The 20,202-nt window shown below is 39.3% G+C and overlaps 1 protein-coding gene across 1 annotated transcript; it reads left to right on the forward strand.

Annotated features, from left to right (window-relative positions):
* Nucleotides 1–51: 51 nt before the first annotated feature.
* On the forward strand, nucleotides 52–19,476 carry LOC145493244 (DNA repair protein XRCC1-like). The gene is made up of 20 exons (XM_081472665.1): nucleotides 52–179; nucleotides 291–383; nucleotides 605–641; nucleotides 1,595–1,665; nucleotides 3,127–3,205; nucleotides 3,310–3,389; nucleotides 5,417–5,515; nucleotides 6,559–6,906; nucleotides 7,144–7,222; nucleotides 8,862–8,908; nucleotides 10,680–10,801; nucleotides 11,429–11,469; nucleotides 12,247–12,319; nucleotides 12,603–12,747; nucleotides 13,792–13,861; nucleotides 14,724–14,886; nucleotides 15,941–16,023; nucleotides 16,325–16,475; nucleotides 16,762–16,837; nucleotides 18,287–19,476. The coding sequence occupies exons 1-20, from the start codon at nucleotides 129–131 to the stop codon at nucleotides 18,395–18,397; spliced, it is 2,019 nt and encodes a 672-aa protein (XP_081328791.1). The 5' UTR covers nucleotides 52–128; the 3' UTR covers nucleotides 18,398–19,476.
* Nucleotides 19,477–20,202: the final 726 nt, after the last annotated feature.

Genomic DNA, 20,202 nt, shown 5'->3' on the forward strand with positions numbered 1-20,202 from the left:
CGTGACAAACTAGAGTCCAGGCTTAATCACATCTGTGGCGGGGAACGCCTGGCGAGGTTTGTGTTTCATTGCCTTTCAAGTACAACACAAACTTACCATTTCTGAGGTTTGAAAAGCTTCACTAAGTCATGCCTCTTATTCGACCCAGGCATGTGCTATCCTTTAGCAGCGAAGATGTGGTAAGATCGATATTTTCTACAGTTGATGTAAAATTGCTCCTTTACGTTTTCTACAAAACTTTCCAGGAAACGACGAATTTTTAAGAGCTTTCATTTCAAACTGCTCTTTAGGCTCAGCCAGCGCAGAACCTGCTTAAATCAGAAACATATAGAAAATGGAGATGTGCGACTGCAGGAGAGAAACAGGCTTCGGTCATTTTAGAGGTGAGTGTTAATGGAGAAAAACTGTTGAATTTAATGGAAGAGTTAATTCCAAAAACGATATAAATGCCTCCCTCTTTTCCAACCGAAGCAAATCTCAGGGCATTTTGCTTTTAATACCTTTTGTTTGGGGAAGTTTCCTTTTGAAAATTCCTGAACAATCAAGTCTTGCTAACATATTTGCAACTTAATGCATGATTAAAAGCTGTTTTTTCATTATTCAGCTTGAGAAGGCAACACAGATACACTCCATTGATATAGGTAGGTACAAGTATTTTTAAATGGACATTATTAAAAACTGTATCACTAGATAATGCAATTCAAGAGTTTTCATTGGCTTACTAGCGGTTAGCCATCATGGTATACCATGCTCTACAATTAATTATGGTAAGCACACAGTACACATAATTTTTTTTGGGGGGGGGGGGCAGGGGGGGGGCATTTTTAATAAAACAATTGCTCCACTTGCGCTTGTTGGATGTGAGATGATGATTTATAGCCAACTTGGTGCTAGTCATGCCTTGTTGGCTATCTATCTACCACCAGCTATCTATCATCTTGTATCCACCACATGCTTGTAGAATAATATTGTTAACTATAAATTACTGCTATTAAGTAGCACAATAAAATTTCAAGTTGGGATGTAGTGACGTACATGTAGTTTGTGTGAAGATACTGTCAGAAAGTGGTAAAATGAAGAATTGTTTTGTTACCATCTCATGTAGGCTGCTGGAATATGCAGGACTAATGAAGAGTAGAATAGAATGAATGCAGTTTAACAAAGATTCAAATCTAAAACAATTGAAACCTTGGAAATCATCAAGTCTCTTAAAAGTAGAGCTCTGCTGATTTAATCACAGGATGTATCAAATGTGCCAAATTTTCTGCCCAAACTGCCAAAAATTGGCCAATACAAGTATGATAAATGTACTTTGAGTCCTTTCCTTTGTATCTGGGAGATGTGGTGACTCATACAGGAGACTGGGAGCTTTAGTCTGTGTCCTGGAGTCTCCCAGATAATTCAGGAGAGTTGTTACTCGATGCAAAAACCTAGTTTGGACTAAATTAAATTACAATACTGGTAAATAAGAATGACATAAAAAATACTGCTCAAAGCAAAATATTATTGTAATTTTCTCTTTTAATAATAGCTGGTTCAGAAGCCAAGGTTCTGATGAAAGGGTCAAACTGAATTTTGCCAATTATTTTTGCAGGCAACAATGGTTCTGCACTTGTAGAAGTGTTAGTTGGCAGGTCTTCATGGAGCTCTAATGAACAATTTCAGGTGGGAATCAATTATTGGTCGTCAAGATTTGAGATTAAGTACGGTTTTGTTTTCTATATCTCATATGAGGCAGGGTGTGAAAACATTTTTAGATTGCCATTTTGACAAGCAGCCCTCAAATTTTGCTTGCCCTGGGCAAGTCTTCATTTACAACTGTATGTTTCTTATTAATAAATTTAGTTGGCAGATGACTTGGCTGGGAACCAGTGAGAATGGAAGTTACTTACAGGGTCTGACAGGAAAATCTACTTGTTCTGGATGACCAGATGACACTAGTTTTAAGCTCCGTGAGGCATAAACAATGCAAATTAGCTACTTTGTTTCTTTTGTTTCTTTATTTGTTTGCTAATACAAAGCAGACTCTCGTGAAACTTATGAAGGGCAGCATTAACAAAATGATGGTAGTTTCTAATACAGGTTTCAACAAAACACGGACCCCTTACTGGCCTCCTTACTGATCCCCCTACTGACCACCTATAAAATTAATGGGAAAAAGAAATAACAAAGCCCAAAACTATCAACGGTACCAGTTCAACTTTGTTAATAAATTGAGCTAACCTGAAATTTCCAAGATGGCGGACACGTTGCGGATTTCCAACTCTCTTTTTTCCTATTTGTAAGTGCAGGTTTTGTTTGCAGAAAATTGAGCACAGAAAAAATTAGAAGTTGGAATATCATCAAGTATGGTATTCATACCCATTAGAAAATTAAGCAATGAAAGCTTGTTGAGAGATGCCGCAGACAACTAAAAAGGCATTTTGTAACACTGTAAAGGAAACCCACAAGATACCATCGAGATGTTGCTGTTTCTGCTTCGAATGACAAAAGCGCTGAGTGATGCTTAAAGACCGACAAAGCAACTACTCCTGCTCAAAGTAGGAACCTTCGTCGCTAGTGACTGACGCACCAGCCAATTTCTTGTTGAATAATTTCAAAAACCTTTTTCGACTTTTAGTGCTTTCTTTGCACTTGCAAAGGATATGAACTTTTGTGTTTCTTTTTCCACGACATGGACTACATGTATATAAGCTTAAATCTAAAAACACAGCACATTTGAAGCAGCTCTTTGATTGCAAAAAAAAAATGTGACAATCATCCATCATGCCAATTTTTAATGGGAGTCTACTTCTTGTGACAACCTGTTGACAGCTATCAATTAGAGATAATTAATGGAAAGAAACATTTTTCATTTATGGCTTTGCTTGGAATCAATGTTTTTCCACAGGACTGTTTTTAAATACAAGATATCAGTAAGCTCTATATGAAAAAGTCAATTGAAAACAATTTTTTAAAAAAAATGGTCAATTTTGGGGTACACTGATACTTTACATTTTGGGTTTTACACAGGTAGAAATTAAACCCGGGACAAGGTAGTCTTCCCTCAGGCTAGGATTGATACATTTGCACCATCAGTCACCCTACTGTGTATGTATTTTAAATATTTTTTGTCCCTATTTTCAGGTGCTTCTTGTTGCATCTTCTTTCATGAGCCCAGCTGAAAGTAAATCATTTACCAATATCAATAGAGTCAGGATGTTTGGTAAGCAAGAGCATTGTTTTATTTTTTTGAGTTAAAATTGTGTATGCTCAGGTTTGATACTGTGGACAGTCCCTCAATTAAAAATCATATTTTGCCTTTTGCAGGTGCTGATAAACTTTCCAAGCCCGTAGCAGCACAGAAGTGGGACCGAGTCAAGTTAGTCTGTACACAGCCATTTAACAAGGTAAATAACTTAGTGCTTGGTTTGTGCATCCTTGATCAAAATTAAGTAAATATTAGTAAGTATATTATTATCATTCATATAAGGTAAAGTCTGCATAAGTGCCAAGTGGATCATCAGGCCAGCGTTTATCTCTGGTTTTAGTAGCATGAAGCGGCTAGATGTATTTCTACTTCCTTTGGATGGGATGCTAGTCCATTGTAGGGTTAAGTTATCTCCCTCAGCGTTATATTAGCCACTACTCATTTATACACCTTGGTGGAGTGAGGCACTGTGAGAGCAAAGTGTCTTGCCTAAGAACACAATGCGATGTCCCTAGCCAGGATTTGAAACTGGACTGCTCATTTTGGAGGTGAGGTCACTAACCATGGGGCCACTGCACCTCCACATTCACGTGGTAAAAACTAATTTGGAGTTTTACTACAGTGTAACTGGCTTAATATGGGCACCAAAGGGACATGCAAATTATTTTCAGGGTGTCCATATTTAGCAGACACTCAGGATAAGCATCGTGAATGGAAATATCAGCATACAATTTGAAAGTAACAGAACAGTGTTATAACTGAACTAAAGCAACAGTGTGCTTATCTTATAATCAGAGGTCTTCCAATAAAATTAATTTTCTCATATCAGTTTAAAAAGCAGAAAAATACTCATCATTTATTATATTCCTCGACTGAAACAAAGTCACATTTACTTGAAGAAAGATTTTGTTTTCCAACAGGGTTCTAACAATAAATTACAAAATAATCATAATAATAAATAATAAGTCTGCATACGAGCCAAGCGGCCCATCAAGCCGGAGCTTATCCCAGTTTCTGTAGCATAAACCGACTAGGAATATTTCTACTCCCCCTGGATGGAATGCTAGTCCATTGCAGGGTTGCCCCCAGCATTAAATTCACCAGTACCCATTTATTCACCTGGGTGGAGAGAGGCACTGTGAGAGTAAAGTGTCGTGCCCAAGAACACAATGTAATGTCCCTGGTCATGGCTTGAACCTGGACCACTCAATCCTGAGACGAGCGCACGAAGCATGAGGCCACCACACCTCCCACAAAATAATCAAGAAAGATGAAAATTTAAAGCCTGTATTTGTCCAGTGTCCATAAATCAAAGTTAACTTTGTATGAGAGCATGTCACCTGGTTTTAAGAAGTGTCTGTTGTCTGTAATTTATTATGCAGTGTGCATATAATTTAAGCAGGTGCTAGTGAGAGAAAACATTTGCTGAGGTTTTCATTGCAACAAACAAAAGTGCCCATAATTAGTGGGTGTCCATAGTCAGCAGGGTTCCACTGTATGTTTGTATCGTCATTGATTATAATTTCACATAATTACGTGTACATAATGTGACAAACGATAATTGCCTAATTACTGTATCACTGACCAATTGACACAGAAACAACTCTGATAAGACATTATCTGAAGACCATTGAGTAAATATTCTTTTGTATTTCTTTCTGTTATCTGAAGATCATAAATGGACATTTTTGTATTACTTTGCAGATTTCGAACTACATACTACATATTATATTGACTGATTCTTGCTTCAATTATACACTATGCTTCTGCTACCAAACGGAATAAAGTTGTTTGAAACCAATAGCCTATTGAATATTGGTATACACCAATACAATGTTCTCTTACACAGACCATCAAGCACCAACAAACTAAGAAATGCAAAGGGTGAAATAAATACCTGTGCATTTTGAACTTGCCGACTCTGGATTGAGCAGTCTGGGTTCGAGCCCTGGCATGGAACATTGTGTTGTGTTCTTGGGCAAGACACTTTACTCTCACAGTGCCTCTCTCGACCCAGGTGTATAAATGGGTACAAGTGAATTAAATGATGTGGGTAACCCTGTGATGGACTAGCATCCCATCCAGGGGGGGGGGGGGGTAGAAATATTCCTAGTCGCTTCATGCTACAGAAACTGGGATAAGCTCTGGCCTGATGGGCCACTTGGCTTGTATGCAAACTTTACCCTTACCTTGATCAAAGTAAAGTGTGCATTGTTTGTCTCACAGAATGAACAGTATGGCTTGTCATTTATCAACCTCCATTCTCCTCCTGATGATACCAATGGTGACAATGCAGAGAAAGCTGTAGCAAGTCCTCCAGTCACAGTAAGTATAACAAAGTAGTCCTTTAGGTTTTCATTAAGGTTTTCAGTAGGAAGGCAATTGGTTTCCACAAGGGGTCAAATCTCTTTTTACTGGACTTATTTTTCTCGGGGGACTCCCATATGAAAGGTAGGGGATGCTCGTCGTAAAATGTGAGTTAAACCTCTAAAGGAGACCAGTCTGGGCGGGGCATACATACATACATAAGCTTTATTAATGTGTCTTAACATCTAGCCGATGGAGAAAAAAAACCCTCTACTGATTGGGGACACTTAATATAATAATTATTAATCAAAACTATAACAAAATTCTCGAACATGATTGGCTATCAGCAGCCCAATTTGAGCATTAATTGGACAGTGTATGCGTCATGCTTGTAATTGGACAGTACATGTCATTTTGCGGGTGCTGTTGCGGTGCACTTTGTTGAGTAAACTGCTGTGTTTTTCAGCATTCATAACGACGTTTAATCTTTCAGCAATCAATCGATGGTTTTTTCGTTTCTCTAATTTTGTCATAGTTTTGATTAATTGGTAACAGGACATCGTGTCGTCCAATTCAGTCTGTAATCATACTCGTGATTAACAAATCGAACTCCCGCTTTGCTGTCGTCCGATTTTGTTAATCACTTGTATGATTACAGACTGAATTGGACTCCTCAGTCTTACTACCATTATTAGTAACCTACTAACTATTTTCTAATGAAGTATTAAAAAGCCTAACAATGTAATTAACAATATAATATAGTTAAAAAACCAGCAAACTGTTTTCTAATAACAATCAACTAATGAGATAAATTATTAAAAAGAATTAAGCATTACAAAAGATGCAGTTGGAACAATTGTCATCTTCTACCATTACACTTAAAATCAAATTTACAGATACGATTTTTAAAACTAAATAGTGATGGGAGGGTTTTAATTTCGCTTGGTAGCTTATTTCACAACTAATAATCAACAAGGCCGCTTTATCTCCAACATATGTAAAGCCAAAGTGTAATAAAAATAGCTGATGTTATAAATATTGTTTCTAAATAATAATTTCAGGCTTCAAAGAGACTTGGTCGCTTTATTTTAAAAGATGACAGTGACAGTGAAGAGAAAAAAAAGGTTTCATCTGGAAGTCTATTTTTCAAGAAACTACAAAAGAAAGCTTCCCCGCCTCCCATGTCTACTGCAGCTGAAGTTAGAGCAGCATCGACAGCTACCACCTCATCAGATGACAGGAAGCCAAGTGTTGTCAGCAGTGTTCAAGACGTCCGACACCCAGTAGCTAAGGACGGACACTCGTTGAATAAAGACAGACACCCAGTGGCTAAACACAGAGCAGAGAAAATTGGAGGAAGATCCTCTCCAAAACCAGATGAAAAACCTGTTCAGAGGAGAACTAGTGAGGTACAGTTTGCCAAGCAATTATATTTTTATGCAAAATTATTAATATCGTCACGCAGGTTTTACACTGAAGAAAACGGCAAAGATTGAACTACAGTGTGCAAGGAACTCTTCAGCATATAAACACAGTCACGTTAGATAGTCATTCAGTGTTTGTGACAGTCTTATGATCTAAAATATCTTTTCAGAATTTCGTAGTTGAAAGGCATACGAATTGTTTTCCCTTTTTTTTTTGTTCAGAGTGCAAAACGGAAATACGAAGATTCACCAAAGGAAAACAAAAACAGCAAATCGCCACCTCCAGCAAAAAAGAAACGAGGTAAGACTTTCCTAGAGATAAAAACTTATTTCAATTTGGATGAAGCAGAACAAAGGAAAGGATAGTGCTGCATCCCCTCAAAACATAACCTCTAAAAGATTGAAAGTCTATCATTGCTTCAGTTGACTGTTCACTGGAGGAAGGAGAATGGCGCGCGCGAGAATTTGTTCACACACCGTCCGCCGTCCACCTTTTAACAGTTCTATTTCGTGCGTGGCCAACGAGGGGCCTGGGCCAAGCATGTAGCGACCAATCATTCTTCTCTTAACTTTTCAATACAAGAAGACAAGAGATGAAATTAGAGATCTGATCATTTAAGGGCAAGCGTCTTAACTTAATGTCAATTCTCCTAGGATGGACGCGGATTTGATTCTCATTCAGTTTATAAGAGAGCAGGTCCCTTTTGTGGGTTTGAGAAGGCTGTTTTGAGTCTGCAATATATATGTTTTATTAAGATCAATACGTTTTACCATAAAATTCTAATAATGAGACTCGCGCTTGTTTTTGTTCTGATAGTCTAATAATCAGTTTTGGTTTCATGAAGTGACTAGACGAATTGTGGAGGTTTTGCACTCAGTCGAGTTCGCGCCCGCATTTTCAAGTTTGCACCGAGATTGAGTTTACCTCCAGCATTCAGTCTCGTACATGCCTCCTGCTAACCAAGTTCGAGGTCTTTACTGTAAGTTACGGACCGATTTTTTTCCCCTTCAGTTTATGGCACAAGCGCCCGTAATGATTTCTATTCACGCGGACTTCAAATTCTTACGCACTGCGAAAGCAAAACGAGTCAATTTGAAATCGTTGTTAAGTCGTTAGCACGTTATAATACAAAATTTAAAGTGAAAGAAAGTTTTAAACTTTAACTTGTTATAAAAGTTAAGAACACTTGGCGGTAAATCACGAAACATTTGGGCAATAAAAACAGCTTTAAATTTGAGCGGGCCGTACAGTAGAATACGGACCGCTAAATTGACCGATCTGAGCGAGCGTAGTAACTGAGAGATGTAAACACTGTTTTCACTCTCAAGAGTAAAACCAAAGGTAGTCGGGGAAACTTCAATTTTCTAGGATACTCCAGGCTGACATCAAGAGTATGCAGCGAAGTCGGTCGACCTCTCCAAAAAGTGAGGTGCGAACTCGGATGGTGCTAACTTAATTGGGGGCGAATGCTCCTGCTACTATTGGTACAGCTGGTCTGATGGGATACTAGTTCATGACAAGGTATTCCTCAGCATTTTGCTACGTTGCTCATACAGTTTGCCAGCAATCAGTATCCTCCTGTTGGGAAAAGGGCTCTGTGGTACAGATATTACCATGTAAAACAACACAGCTCAAAGGTGGAGTTCTTGATAAGGCGTGAAATGAGTGAAATGTTTGGCCAACACCTCTTCTCAATAACACTTTGCCTGCATTAGTCTAAACAGCTATGGATAGTTTAAAAATAAAACTGTTTTTTTTCTTTGTCTAACCGGCTGCGTAAGCGGGTTTTGCGACGAAGCGTTAAGTAAAAAATGCGATGTTCTCTGGTGAAGTATTTCTTCCTGTGATAAGCCAAACTATGAAGATATAAAGCAGTTGTTATTGACCTGATTACTTATTCGTCTTATGTCAGATTAATCGTCTTGTTTTCTTCCTTCAGAATCTCCTAACCTTGATAACAGTTCAGTCTCATTCGATGAAGTTATGGTGAGTCTAGCTAGCGTCTGTCCTCCGAACATAAATTATCTGATAATAAAGTGTATTATCGTTTGTCACACGATGTAGTCACTTAAGATGTATATCGCGATGTTTCGACAGCTTACTGCTAGTCTTCTTCAGGCGATAAGGTCGACTGATTGCACGGTATCATTTATATCACAAAGGTCGGCTGTGATTGGTGCATTTCGATCCTATCTGTCCACTTGGGCAGCGTGTTCGCGCAGCAGGAACTTCAGACAGCCTATCAACCACAAAAGCGAGTCGTTTTGAAGCAACTGTGTTATTTTGGCGGGCGAGTGAAACATCTGTGTCTCAATTCGAAGTTGCTAAAGGTGAATCAACAACTGTAGCGTGTTTGAGGAGCGAACATTTCGAGGGTTAGCTCTTCGTTTAAGGCCCCATCACAACCACGCCGGAGGGAGTTGAAAACGGCGTTTTCACTCTGAAAACGCATCAAATATTTTCGCCGTTCACAGTAAGCCGGAGGAATTTGAAAACGCAACAATCACCGGTCATTTTGGATTTGTGTTTGAGGAAAACACGGGTAGAGAAATCACGTGATTATCGTCACTGTATCGTTTTCGAAAAGCTCCGTTTTCAAAATGTTTTCCGTCCACACCAAAACGAAAAGCGAGCCTGTTTCAATTTCTCCGGTTTGAAGAACGTTTTTGAAAAGCTCCATTTTCTTGACGGATTAGAGAGGACGGTAGGCCTAACCGTAGAAATAAAGCTGCGTTTTCAAATTTCTGCGGCGTATTGTGGACGAGGACTAAGCAAATCAGGTAGAAGAGTATTCGTCGTTCGTGTGTAACTGCATGTGTGCTTTAGATGCGTGAGTCTGTATGTTGTCTGGAGTTACGCTGTTAAGCAATAAGGCAACTAAAACTTCAATCATAAATTCACGTAAACGTAGACTACGAGTAGTCCCTCTTTCACTTAGTCCGTCGTGCGTGACGCGTAAAAAAAAAAAAACGAGAAAGAAATGTCCGCGTGAAATATCGAAAGATGGACTAGGCGTAGTCTAATGTAAATGAGAACTCGTTAACGATCCTATGGGAAACCATGACTAAGGTGCCGATTTTAAAGAAATTCCGTTCTCAGTGAGGTTTTGCGAATTTCGCGAGTTGTGAAGAGAAAAGAAGTGTAGAATGGCAGAAAGGTGAAAATTCTTGGCGACAGGTTTAGAGGTGTAGCTGAGATGCATCCGTACGACTCTTTTTTTTTAGTCCTGTGTTACGTGTATCTCGTATTTGAAAAGACAGCTGACTGTTACATCGCGTTTACTAGACTTCTGAGAGGAAAGGGGCGGGGGGGGGGGGGGGGAGGCCCCTGCATAAACGCGACAAGGGTAAGTCGCCGAACCTTTAAGGGTTAAAATTTTTGGTACGGTCGGTACCTGTGTCTGACCCTAGAATGGCCACCGTTAGTTAAGAGTTCTTGCCGAACTTTTATACGTGTTCAGCAAAAATAAAAGGAGTTACCTGCCAAAGAAAAAGATATCCACAAAAACGTCCTAAGTTGTGAAAATATCCACTGGTGTTGTTTCCGAATTGTCCCCTCTCAGGAGAAAAACTTAGTCGTTCGAGTCACGCCCACAAAACGAGATTATGGTTCCTTTTAGGGGTTAAACCCTTTTGCTTTCCCCTGGACATAGACATTTTTAAACGTACCGGGTAATCCGTACAGTTGCGTTTGTTGTTATTACCTCAAGAACAGCCATGCTGTGACACTTGTCGCTTTTTGTATTTGTTTGTTTCAGAAAGGTGTTGTGTTTGTAATGAGTGGGTTTGTGAATCCCGAGCGAGGCAATCTCCGTGACAAAGCCTTGCAGATGGGTGCGCAGTTTAGGCAAGACTGGGGAAAAGGATGTACTCATCTAATGTGAGTCGGACATTTATGATACAGAACACTTGTTTTAAGCATGCTCGTGTAAGTGTGTTATGTTCTAATTCAAAGTCTTCTTGAATGAACTCTTCCGTTATGTAGTCTGCCAAAAGTTTGATGGGTGATTAAAAGGTGAAACGTTGTCCCTATTTTTGTTACTGATTCATCCAACTTCGCAAAATAGCTTTCTAGATTATTATACGGAACCTACGATGGGCGACAAAAGTAGTTGCGACACTCAATATTTAACCTGTTATTCTATTTCATTCGCATTTGACACTCTTGGCCCCCAATTCAATGTTGTGTACTCTAGGTGCTGTGGTCTGTGCAGTCTTAGAAATAGAAAAATCAACATTGTTTGGTGAGGAACGGAGGGAAATGGCTTTAAGATGCTCGAAAATCGAGTTTCACTGCGAAGTGTCTCAACACTTCTGTCGTTCATTGTAAGCCCAGTTGTTCGAAGGGTGGAAAGCATTGGATAAATAGATGTATTAAAAAATGGATCATTGGATAATGCAATTCAAGAGTTTTCACTGGCTTAGCCATCACGGAATATGAGCAATTATAATAACCTGATTTGAAGGACAACATTAATTTGAGCTTCTGGTCTTATTTCAATCACAGTTGTGCCTTCGCCAACACACCCAAGTTCAATCAAGTTAAAGGTAATAATGTGGAAGTTGTTACCTTGGGCAAATCTTAATAATACAGATTTTTTTTTTATCATTTGACATCAAATAGGTCATTTCCGAGTTGCCTCTTTCCTCTGTGTTGAAACGAGTCTTCGTGCGAACCATTGATATGAAAATGAGTTCTGCCTACAGGTTCTTTTTCATGCAAATCAAAGTCATTTTCATAAGAAAGGTTTTGAACGAGGACTCATTTTGAAACAGAGGTCCAAGGTAACACCGAAAAGGCCTATTTCATGGTAACACGTCTGACGACATAAAACGCATGCTCAGTCAACTATTCCGGTGTAGGTACCCCGGATATAAGGCCTCCTTCACATTGTGTACCTTACCGGCCGGTATTGGCCTGTTATGAATAAGCTTCATACAACGACCTCTGTGCTTTCCGTACTTTTTTCCGGGCTTTTTTCCTTAAATGTTCCTTGTGTTTCTTGTTCTAAAGAACATAAAACATCTTTGTGCACTGCTGGTTGTTGGTTTCATCGGCTTATTTCGAAACGCTTTTTTTAATACCGCTTATATCAAGCTCCCACGGATATATGCCCCCCCCCCCCAGTTTATAAGCCCACCCAAAACGGTTGGAATATCCCGAGGGTATAAGCCCCGCTCCCTCGGTTATAAGCCTACCCAAACCCCGTATAAAGTTGTATATGCCAAGGGCTTATGACCGGAATTTTACGGTATGCTAAGGTTATCGTTGTATTTATTGAAACCCTTTGTTGAACGGTTGTTTCGCTCGTTTTTTTTTGTCAGGAAAAGGAAAGATTGTGACCAAGAAATGGATAACTGACTGTTTCAAGAAGAACAAGCGCTTGCCAACTCGAAAGTAAGTTATCTATGTTTTCTTTTGATATTTGTGGAGAATGGAGGGGATTCCTTCAGGGAAATTTTGTCTTTTTTCGTTCTTCTAAAATTGGCTTACAGCGTAGAAATAAAGATATGTTCCGTCGCTGTAACAGAACAACAGCACCAAAAGAATCCTCTTTCTACTACAGAAATTTTTCAAAATAATTTTTACATCGCCAAGATTTTAGTACGAACTCACAGCTTCTGGAATAGTTTTTTTTGACTGATTTTTCCATAACTTTGACTTATCTCTCATTGTCAAGCTACCATTTGCCGGGTGATAGTAGTTCATCTGAAGAAAGCAGCGAAGAGGAAAAAGCCAAACCTAAACCGCCGCCGGCAAAAAAGAAAAAGGACACAGACAGTAATAATCACAAGAAAGCTGGGGCGAGTGACACTGAGTTAAAGGTTAGATAAATGTGTCACGTGATTTGTTGTTCACGCGAGCAATAGCATCAATCATCTGGGCCGGGTTGTCAGTCAAAGCCCGATTAAGCTAACCCAGGATTAGCTGACCATTAGCTACGGTGTTAAATTATTAGGTTGCATTCAGTTCTTTTGACAACTGACCGAGCACGTCGCTGTCGCAGTGTGTTTGCTATTCTTCGTAAAACGTTAGCTCTACTGCGTTCTAAAAGTGCTCTGAATTCTTTTGTTGCACAATTAGTTCCCAGTAAAATATCTGAACAGTTGTTAGGAATAATAAAAATGCCAGGTTTGAATCACTGCTGACAAACATTACACAAGTTGTACATCCAATACCATCACAGCTAAACTGACCAATATGTTTTAACAGACCAGACTTATAACACCATCGACTGATTAACACTTTTTACTTGTCTCTGAAGATGACTTTTCCGATCAGGTTATCAAAACATCAGTCGCCAACTAAAGTTCTTTTCAGAACTATCCTCGCCCTAATGCTCTTTCCGGGATGTTACTCTATCGCAGGTTGATTCAACACTTGTTGTCAGATTTTCCCAGAAAATTTACAGATACAGATACCATTATGCTGTAAGAGAAGTGGCACAAAAGCCTGAAGAAACACTCACACAAGACTTTGATTGTAGGAGCTCAGTCACGATATTTTGGCCATGTACAAAATAACCTTTAAATTGAAGGAAACCTGAAAATAATAGTTTACTTAAATAGAAAACCACCAAAGAGATAAAAATAAACCATAAAGAAACAAGGATGGTTGAGGATGGAGAAGATTAACACGGATTACAAACGAAAAACTTGAAAAATTTAGGCTAATTTTTTCAAGATGCGCATTCCGTGACGTAGCACCTTTAACCTGAAATGGAGATTAACCTTCTTCAGTACATTCCTTGCCATTTTAAAATTTCCTAACGGGAAACTTAGTCGATGTTCAATTTATGCGAAGTCAAACTGATAAATTGATATGTCTTATTTATTGCTGACAATGTTCATGATCTTGTTTGCATAAAGGACGACACACCCTCAGGAAGCTCGAAACCTCACATGGAGAGCAAAGATGAAGTTTCCACTGAAAAGAAAGGTAAAATACGTACAGACTGATCGACAATGAGCTTCTCCTTACATTGCATATTCTGTTGTGTAACCAGTTGCCGAGAATACTAAAGATATCCATCAATTACGATATAGCAATTACCTTGATGAACAACCAAACTCTCAGAAGCTTAAATCGGAGGTTATCATCAACATTTAATATTCAGCGCTTCAGCTCCGTTCAAGGTTGTGGTACAGGGCTACTAGGCTACCCACTTTGCTCGATTAGCAGCCGCTGTACGGAAAAGGAGAGGAGGGGGGGCGGGGAAGGAACGTACACCAGGCTAACTGTTATTCACACATTTGTTAATAGTTTTTTATAGCAGTTAGTTATATGAAATTGTAAGTCCAGACGTATGACTCTGCGCATGTTTCTTTTGGCATTTACTATTTAATAATAAAGAATTCTTGCTTGCTCGAGAGAGAAAAAATCGAGCCTATAAACCCACTGGCGAAATCAAAAATCAGCCTTCATTTTATGTAGACCCGGGTGAATCCCAAATTTCATGTGTACCCTTCTGGTAACATTTTGTTGATTGGTGTATTTGTTGCAAACAGCAAATTTGCCTGATTTTGGCATTTTGCCACAACATATCAGGAACATTACGACCATCATTGTCTTCACGGTCGTGCCTTTGAATCTCAAAAATTATTGGTCGCATTGTATCAATGGAAGGCCAATAGTGTCTTCCCACAATCCCACGTGACCTTCCTAATTACTTCCCAGTATTTCAACGATGTTTCTCCGGCAAATGAGGAGTGGAAACGAGCTTGATAAGGGCGCAAGTTAATTTGTCTGAAGCTCCTTCCTGGTTCAGTGCTAATTCCATTTTTCTTGTTTTTCGTGTCAGATGGGCCCAAGAAAACAGACGATGAAGATGACATATATGGCGGTTCAACTGATGACGAGTCTGGAGAACCAAATCAAAATGACAAGACTGAAAAAGTATCATCTCTATTGACTCCAAAAGAGACATCATCCAGTGACCGTGACACTGAGGACGAACTGAAAAGGTCAAATACACTAGTCTGAAGATTAGAGACGGAGCATTTTTTTAGGGGGGGGGGGGGTTGGGGTGGGGGTCGGGGAATTTTCCGGGGTATAAAGACTTTTTTCTCACCTTTAGGTTGTGCATGGGTTTTTTTGGTGGGCAATAGCTTGTGCAAAAATTTTTCAAGTCTAGCACAGGACCTGGTTGGTAAAGAGTACTTGCTCGATTTTTCTTCCCCATGGTTCTCCTTGCACGATCTTTTTTGCCGCAGTTGTTGCTGTGTGTAAATTTTATGTTTGGAAATTGCTCAACCCCCCCCCCCCCCCCCCACCTCCCTACGTAAAACAATTAATGGTGCGTCCCTTATACGACAACAATGGTCTGCTTTCGGTTCCTGTAGTCCAAAACCTCCTCATTCTTCTTTAAAAACACTGGCAGGTTTTAGCGGGGTTGTTGTTGATAATGTCCATTCGTTGCATCATGATCCCGTGAAATGTTCGGCAAGATGGTAGGGGTCCAATAGAGACTTGTTCAATCCCGCATCACGCCACTGTTTAAGCTCAATCCCCCCATCCCGCCACAAAGAGAATGTTTCTCCCGAGCCCGCCTGGTTACAGTCGCTGCACTTCTCCGCGTAACGTCCCGTCCCGCATCCCGCCGTCAATTTTGAAACTATCCGGCGCCCTCCCTGTCAAAATGAGCAAATCCAGCTCTCGTCGAAGTACTTTTATCTCGCGTCCCGCCATACCTATGTAACCGATTTGGAGAACTTGCTTGTTATGTTGTGTCGGCTGGCAACAATTTACAATTTTGGCCAAAACCGCGTTGAGACAAATCCAGAATCCGCACTTTGTAAAATTAAGGCCCCTAAGACTCCTCAAAAAATCACATTCTTCTTACCCGCCAATCATTCGATGTTATTTGTTTGTGACTTAATGTACACTGGTTTACATTTGGTTCCAAGCAACATTGCCAACACTGTTTTAAGAGGAGAGGGAGGGATGTCCATGTCTCAAAAGTAGTCCAGGACTGTAGGAACTGACGTCTAGTGTCACGTTTTATTCTGTTCTTTGCAGAGTTCAAGAAGAAGAAGAAAAAGAAGCAGAAGATATTTATAGTGGTTCAACTGATGATGAACAAGAAGAAACCACAAACAAAGGTATTTCTCACGAAGAAATGCAATTTCAGGAGCGTTATGGTGTATCAGTTACTTCACAAACTGTAGTGAATTACAAGGATTTTTTAACCTGAGAAAGTCTGCGGACAAACTTAATGAGCAGAAATTTGAACAAAAATTTTAGACTCAGCGCTCTGCTCTTTCCCAAACTGACTAGTGGGAACTCGTATGTTGTCAAATAATTTTTTTGAGCGTGTTGTTGGAATTCTTCAGTTCCAGTTAATCTTCGTTTAGAAATAGTGTATCATTGTTGGGTTATTTCTTCCTCTTTGGCGTCTCCCAGGTAAAGTAGAATCCGCTGACGACGTTACCTCGGGCTCAGAAGACCTTCCCTCGTTACCAGACTTCTTCTCTCACAAGCATTTCATGTTGTATGGTGAAATTGAAAGCAAGACGAGGAGACTCCTGATAAGATACATCACGGCCTATAATGGGTAAATGCCTTGTTTAACTGTTATAGGGGGCTACATTCTTAGTGCAAACTCGTTGAAGGGAAAAGGTATTAAAAAATTTAACGCATTGTTAGAAAAGACGAGTGAAATGATAAAATTACAAGATTTCTAACAAGGTGACTTGATTTGAAAGTGCTTTTAACGAGGGTATAATTTGTTGTTTATTTTATTGTAATCGAATTTTCCTTCTTTGTCTTGTCTCCGCCCCTTTTGTCTCGTTTCCGTCACTGCGTTGAGATACATTAGTTGTCTTATTTTCCTCTGTTAGAACTGTTGAGGATTACATGAGCGACACTGTGGACTTTGTCATAACCAACGAAAACTGGGACAAAAATTTTGATGAGGTGCGTATGATTATTGATCAACCGTGATTGCTTTTAGCTTTTAATACAGTAAAATTGACAAGGTTTAACTAGGCTCTTTCGAACGGAGCCTTCACAGAAAAGTTTTCTTACTTTTTAATTTTGAAAGTCGAAACAAGGTTACTCAGAAACAGTAAAAACCTTCGTGCAAGAACCTGGTGATTTAATTGAAAGTATAAGAACCTGTTTAGCCAAGCAAGATGAAGCAAGTTCTTATATGTGGGTTACGGCTAAATTATGATAAACCTTCTTAAGGTGACTCCCTATAGTTTTACGATCGCACGCGCGCTGGGGACGAAAGCTCAAGTAATTTGCGCGCGCTCGAAGGAAAACGTCAGTGTTTTTGGATATTTTCTGACGTCAACATGAGCACAAAAAGCAAAACTGACAGTGAATTTTCTCGCGTTTCCTTCGGTGAAATTCCGTGAAATTTGGCAGATTGGTAGTAAATATTTTACTTCAGTCGGAGCTCGTTTTTCAGGGAAATCTATAAGAGCAGATTTTTTGCAGCGGTAAAAGACGTAAATTTGAAAAAAATCGAAAAAACTTCCTTTACAAACCCTACTTTTTTCGAGTTTAAAATTCGTATCCCGCTGGAAGCGATGTGTTGTAAAAATTCTGGAAGATTTCACCGAAGAAAATTCAAGAAAATCACAAATAAAGCCACACAAACAGTAAAAAAACGCATTTGTTTGGGCGTTTATAATTCAAGACTAAAGCCCAAAATTTTAACAGAGATGATAGCAAAACGCTATTTAGTCATTCGTTATTACATGTAATAAGTTTGAAAGGACTGGGTGTGAAAACGAATGCAAAAACAGCATTCAAAACATAACACTTGCGCGCGCAACGCCATAAATGATTACCCTATGGAGCCACCTTAACCGAGTGATGTGACTTTGAGATTGCAAATTTATATTACAAGAAAACACATTTTACAGTTGTGAATAGATACAAGTTTATTTTTTTCTCTGGAAATCAACAACTATATCTCCTTCTTAGAAATTAAGAACCTAAGCAAGAACGTACTTAGCCTACCCCAAAATACAAGAACCTATTTTGCCAGACTTCAAGAAATGTTGGTTCTTACACGGGGGTTTTCATTGTGGCATAAATAGTAAATGTCAGCAAGTGAACAACAAACCACCGATAATTGTAAACGTTTCCTTTTGTTGTAGCAAGCGCCTTCGTATGCAAAACAGTTCTAAATCTTTTTTCACAACGTTAAACATATCAACAAGCACTTCACTTAATAGACCATTTTCGATGCATTAAAATTCTATCTTGGCTCCGAGGCTTGGGGGAATAAAACAAAAGAAATCACATCGAAGTTGAGTGATGAATAATTAATTTCTTTTGTTTTATTCCCCAAAGCCTCGGAGCCATGTTAGAATTTTAAAATATCGAAAATGGCCTGATCTTCGTTCCCAGGCTCTCGACGAAAACCCGTCCTTGGCCTTTGTACGACCCAAGTGGATCATTGTCTGTCACGAGAAAGGTGCTTTTGTTCCATTTCAACCATACATCATAGTTCCTTCATAGTAATGTGTTAAATCTCACGTGATTAATTCATTATCAACGTATTCAACCACGACCCAGGTTTTCAGACGGAGTTCTTGAAATAATTTTCAACGAAGCGACGACTGTCCGAAAATCTACCGAGAAACGCCGAGTAAAGGTCGAAAATGTATCGTTTCTCCGTCAGTACTGTTCGTTCGTGGAAATATTTTGGCTTGATGGTCTTTTACTTCAAAAACGTAGCACATGTTTTTACTGCTTTCTAAAAGCGTCGGTGACAATGGGTCGTTTCCTTTGGTTTTTGCAACACTATTGGGTGTTAGCATTCTACTCAGAAACCTACACCAGCTCAGAATCAGTTGAAGAATCCTTGCGCATTTCTCAATCTGCCAACCTCTACGTAGATCACCGTACATCAGTGCAAATGAGAATCGGTCCGGCATCTTGGTACCAGACCTCCGTAGACACTGGTTCTCAGCGGGCGACCTGACGCCGACCTAAAGGAATGTCGGAATGCTCTGGTCATCTTTCTTCAAGAACTGTGCATGCTCAAGGCTTGTGGAGTGTTGTTTCAACTCTGGAATTACTTATCTAAAGCCTACAAGGTGCTCGCTCTTACAAACACAAACTCAACATTTCCTAGTTCAGAGATAATTCCGTTTTCAAAACGAGGACATTTTTCATCCGGCCATAGTGTAAAACGAGTACAATGTGCTAAGCGTTAGACACGAAACAAGTAAATAAAATGCATTGCATCTGACTTTTACTGATGTCTGCTTTAATATGATACATAAATTTAAAAAAAAAAACAAAAAATTCGGACGATTTTAATTTCGGACAAAAAAGTGTCCGAAAACAAAACCATTTGAAATTTTAAGCGTCCGAGATATTTACAGTACAGTATTAAACTTGTAAATAACTCCAAAACATTTAGCTTCCATTATGGAGCGAACTCTGGGGCTTATATCCAGGGAGCTTATAAGTAGCATAATGAAAATGTTTCGAAATGTAACAGTATTGATCAAAATAAGTTTTTCATGGTTTTCAATTAAGCTTTAAAACATCGTAATAAATCTAACTCATTTCATGTTAGCTAGATGGGGGGGGGGGGGAGGGTAATAATCGGAAGTAATATTTTGTCTGCAAGAAGATGGGTTTATAACTGGAAGGGCTTATAAGCAGGATGGCTTATAAGCGGAAGTTTACGGTATACTTCTCAGTCATTTGCTATCAGCTATCTCAACTCCCGTTATCTCGAACTTTTTTGTTTTCGTGATTCAGCTGTAGTTCTACAAAGATCCGTGTTTACGCCCTATTGGTTGTTTGTCCGTTACCACGGTGTATGACTGCGCGCACGTTTAATGTTGACTGGGTGTAAACTGACGTGGCTATGTCAACAATTAAAGCTGAGCAGGCCGAGCATAAATCAACCAGTTTGGATGCCGCTCCATTGCTGCGCCAAACGTTTCTAGGGTACTTTACCGCGTGAACTTCCTGATCTTCTTGACGGAGCTTTGTCGCGATATTTTAAGAAGTGGTTTGTAAATTTACTTTGAAATTGAAGGAAAGCTCAGAGTAAGAGCGTTGTAAGTGTAGAAAAACACCAAAGAAATATAAATGAACCTAAAATGAAGAAGGTTATCTGCGATTGAGGATGGTTACGAAGGATTAAAATCGGCGTACTTGAAAAATTGACTGAACGACTCATTTTAATCTATTTGAAATCGTCGTATCTTCCTTTTAATGGCGCCCTGCACCATTTACAAGTTTGTTTATTATTGATCAAACGAAACAATACATAAAGAATACAAACACAGTCCCTTGCGTTG

Source organism: Orbicella franksi, chromosome 7, assembly GCF_964199315.1.
Source record: "Orbicella franksi chromosome 7, jaOrbFran1.1, whole genome shotgun sequence".
Classification (NCBI taxonomy): Eukaryota; Metazoa; Cnidaria; class Anthozoa; order Scleractinia; family Merulinidae; genus Orbicella; species Orbicella franksi.

Coding starts and splice junctions, on each gene's coding strand:
- LOC145493244 (XM_081472665.1), top strand. CDS start 129: ATGCCTCTTATTCGACCCAGGCATGTGCTATCCTTTAGCAGCGAAGAT. Junction 1,666..3,126: donor GCTCTAATGAACAATTTCAG/GTGGGAATCAAT, acceptor CCCTATTTTCAG/GTGCTTCTTGTTGCATCTTC. Junction 14,887..15,940: donor ACTGAGGACGAACTGAAAAG/GTCAAATACACT, acceptor TGTTCTTTGCAG/AGTTCAAGAAGAAGAAGAAA.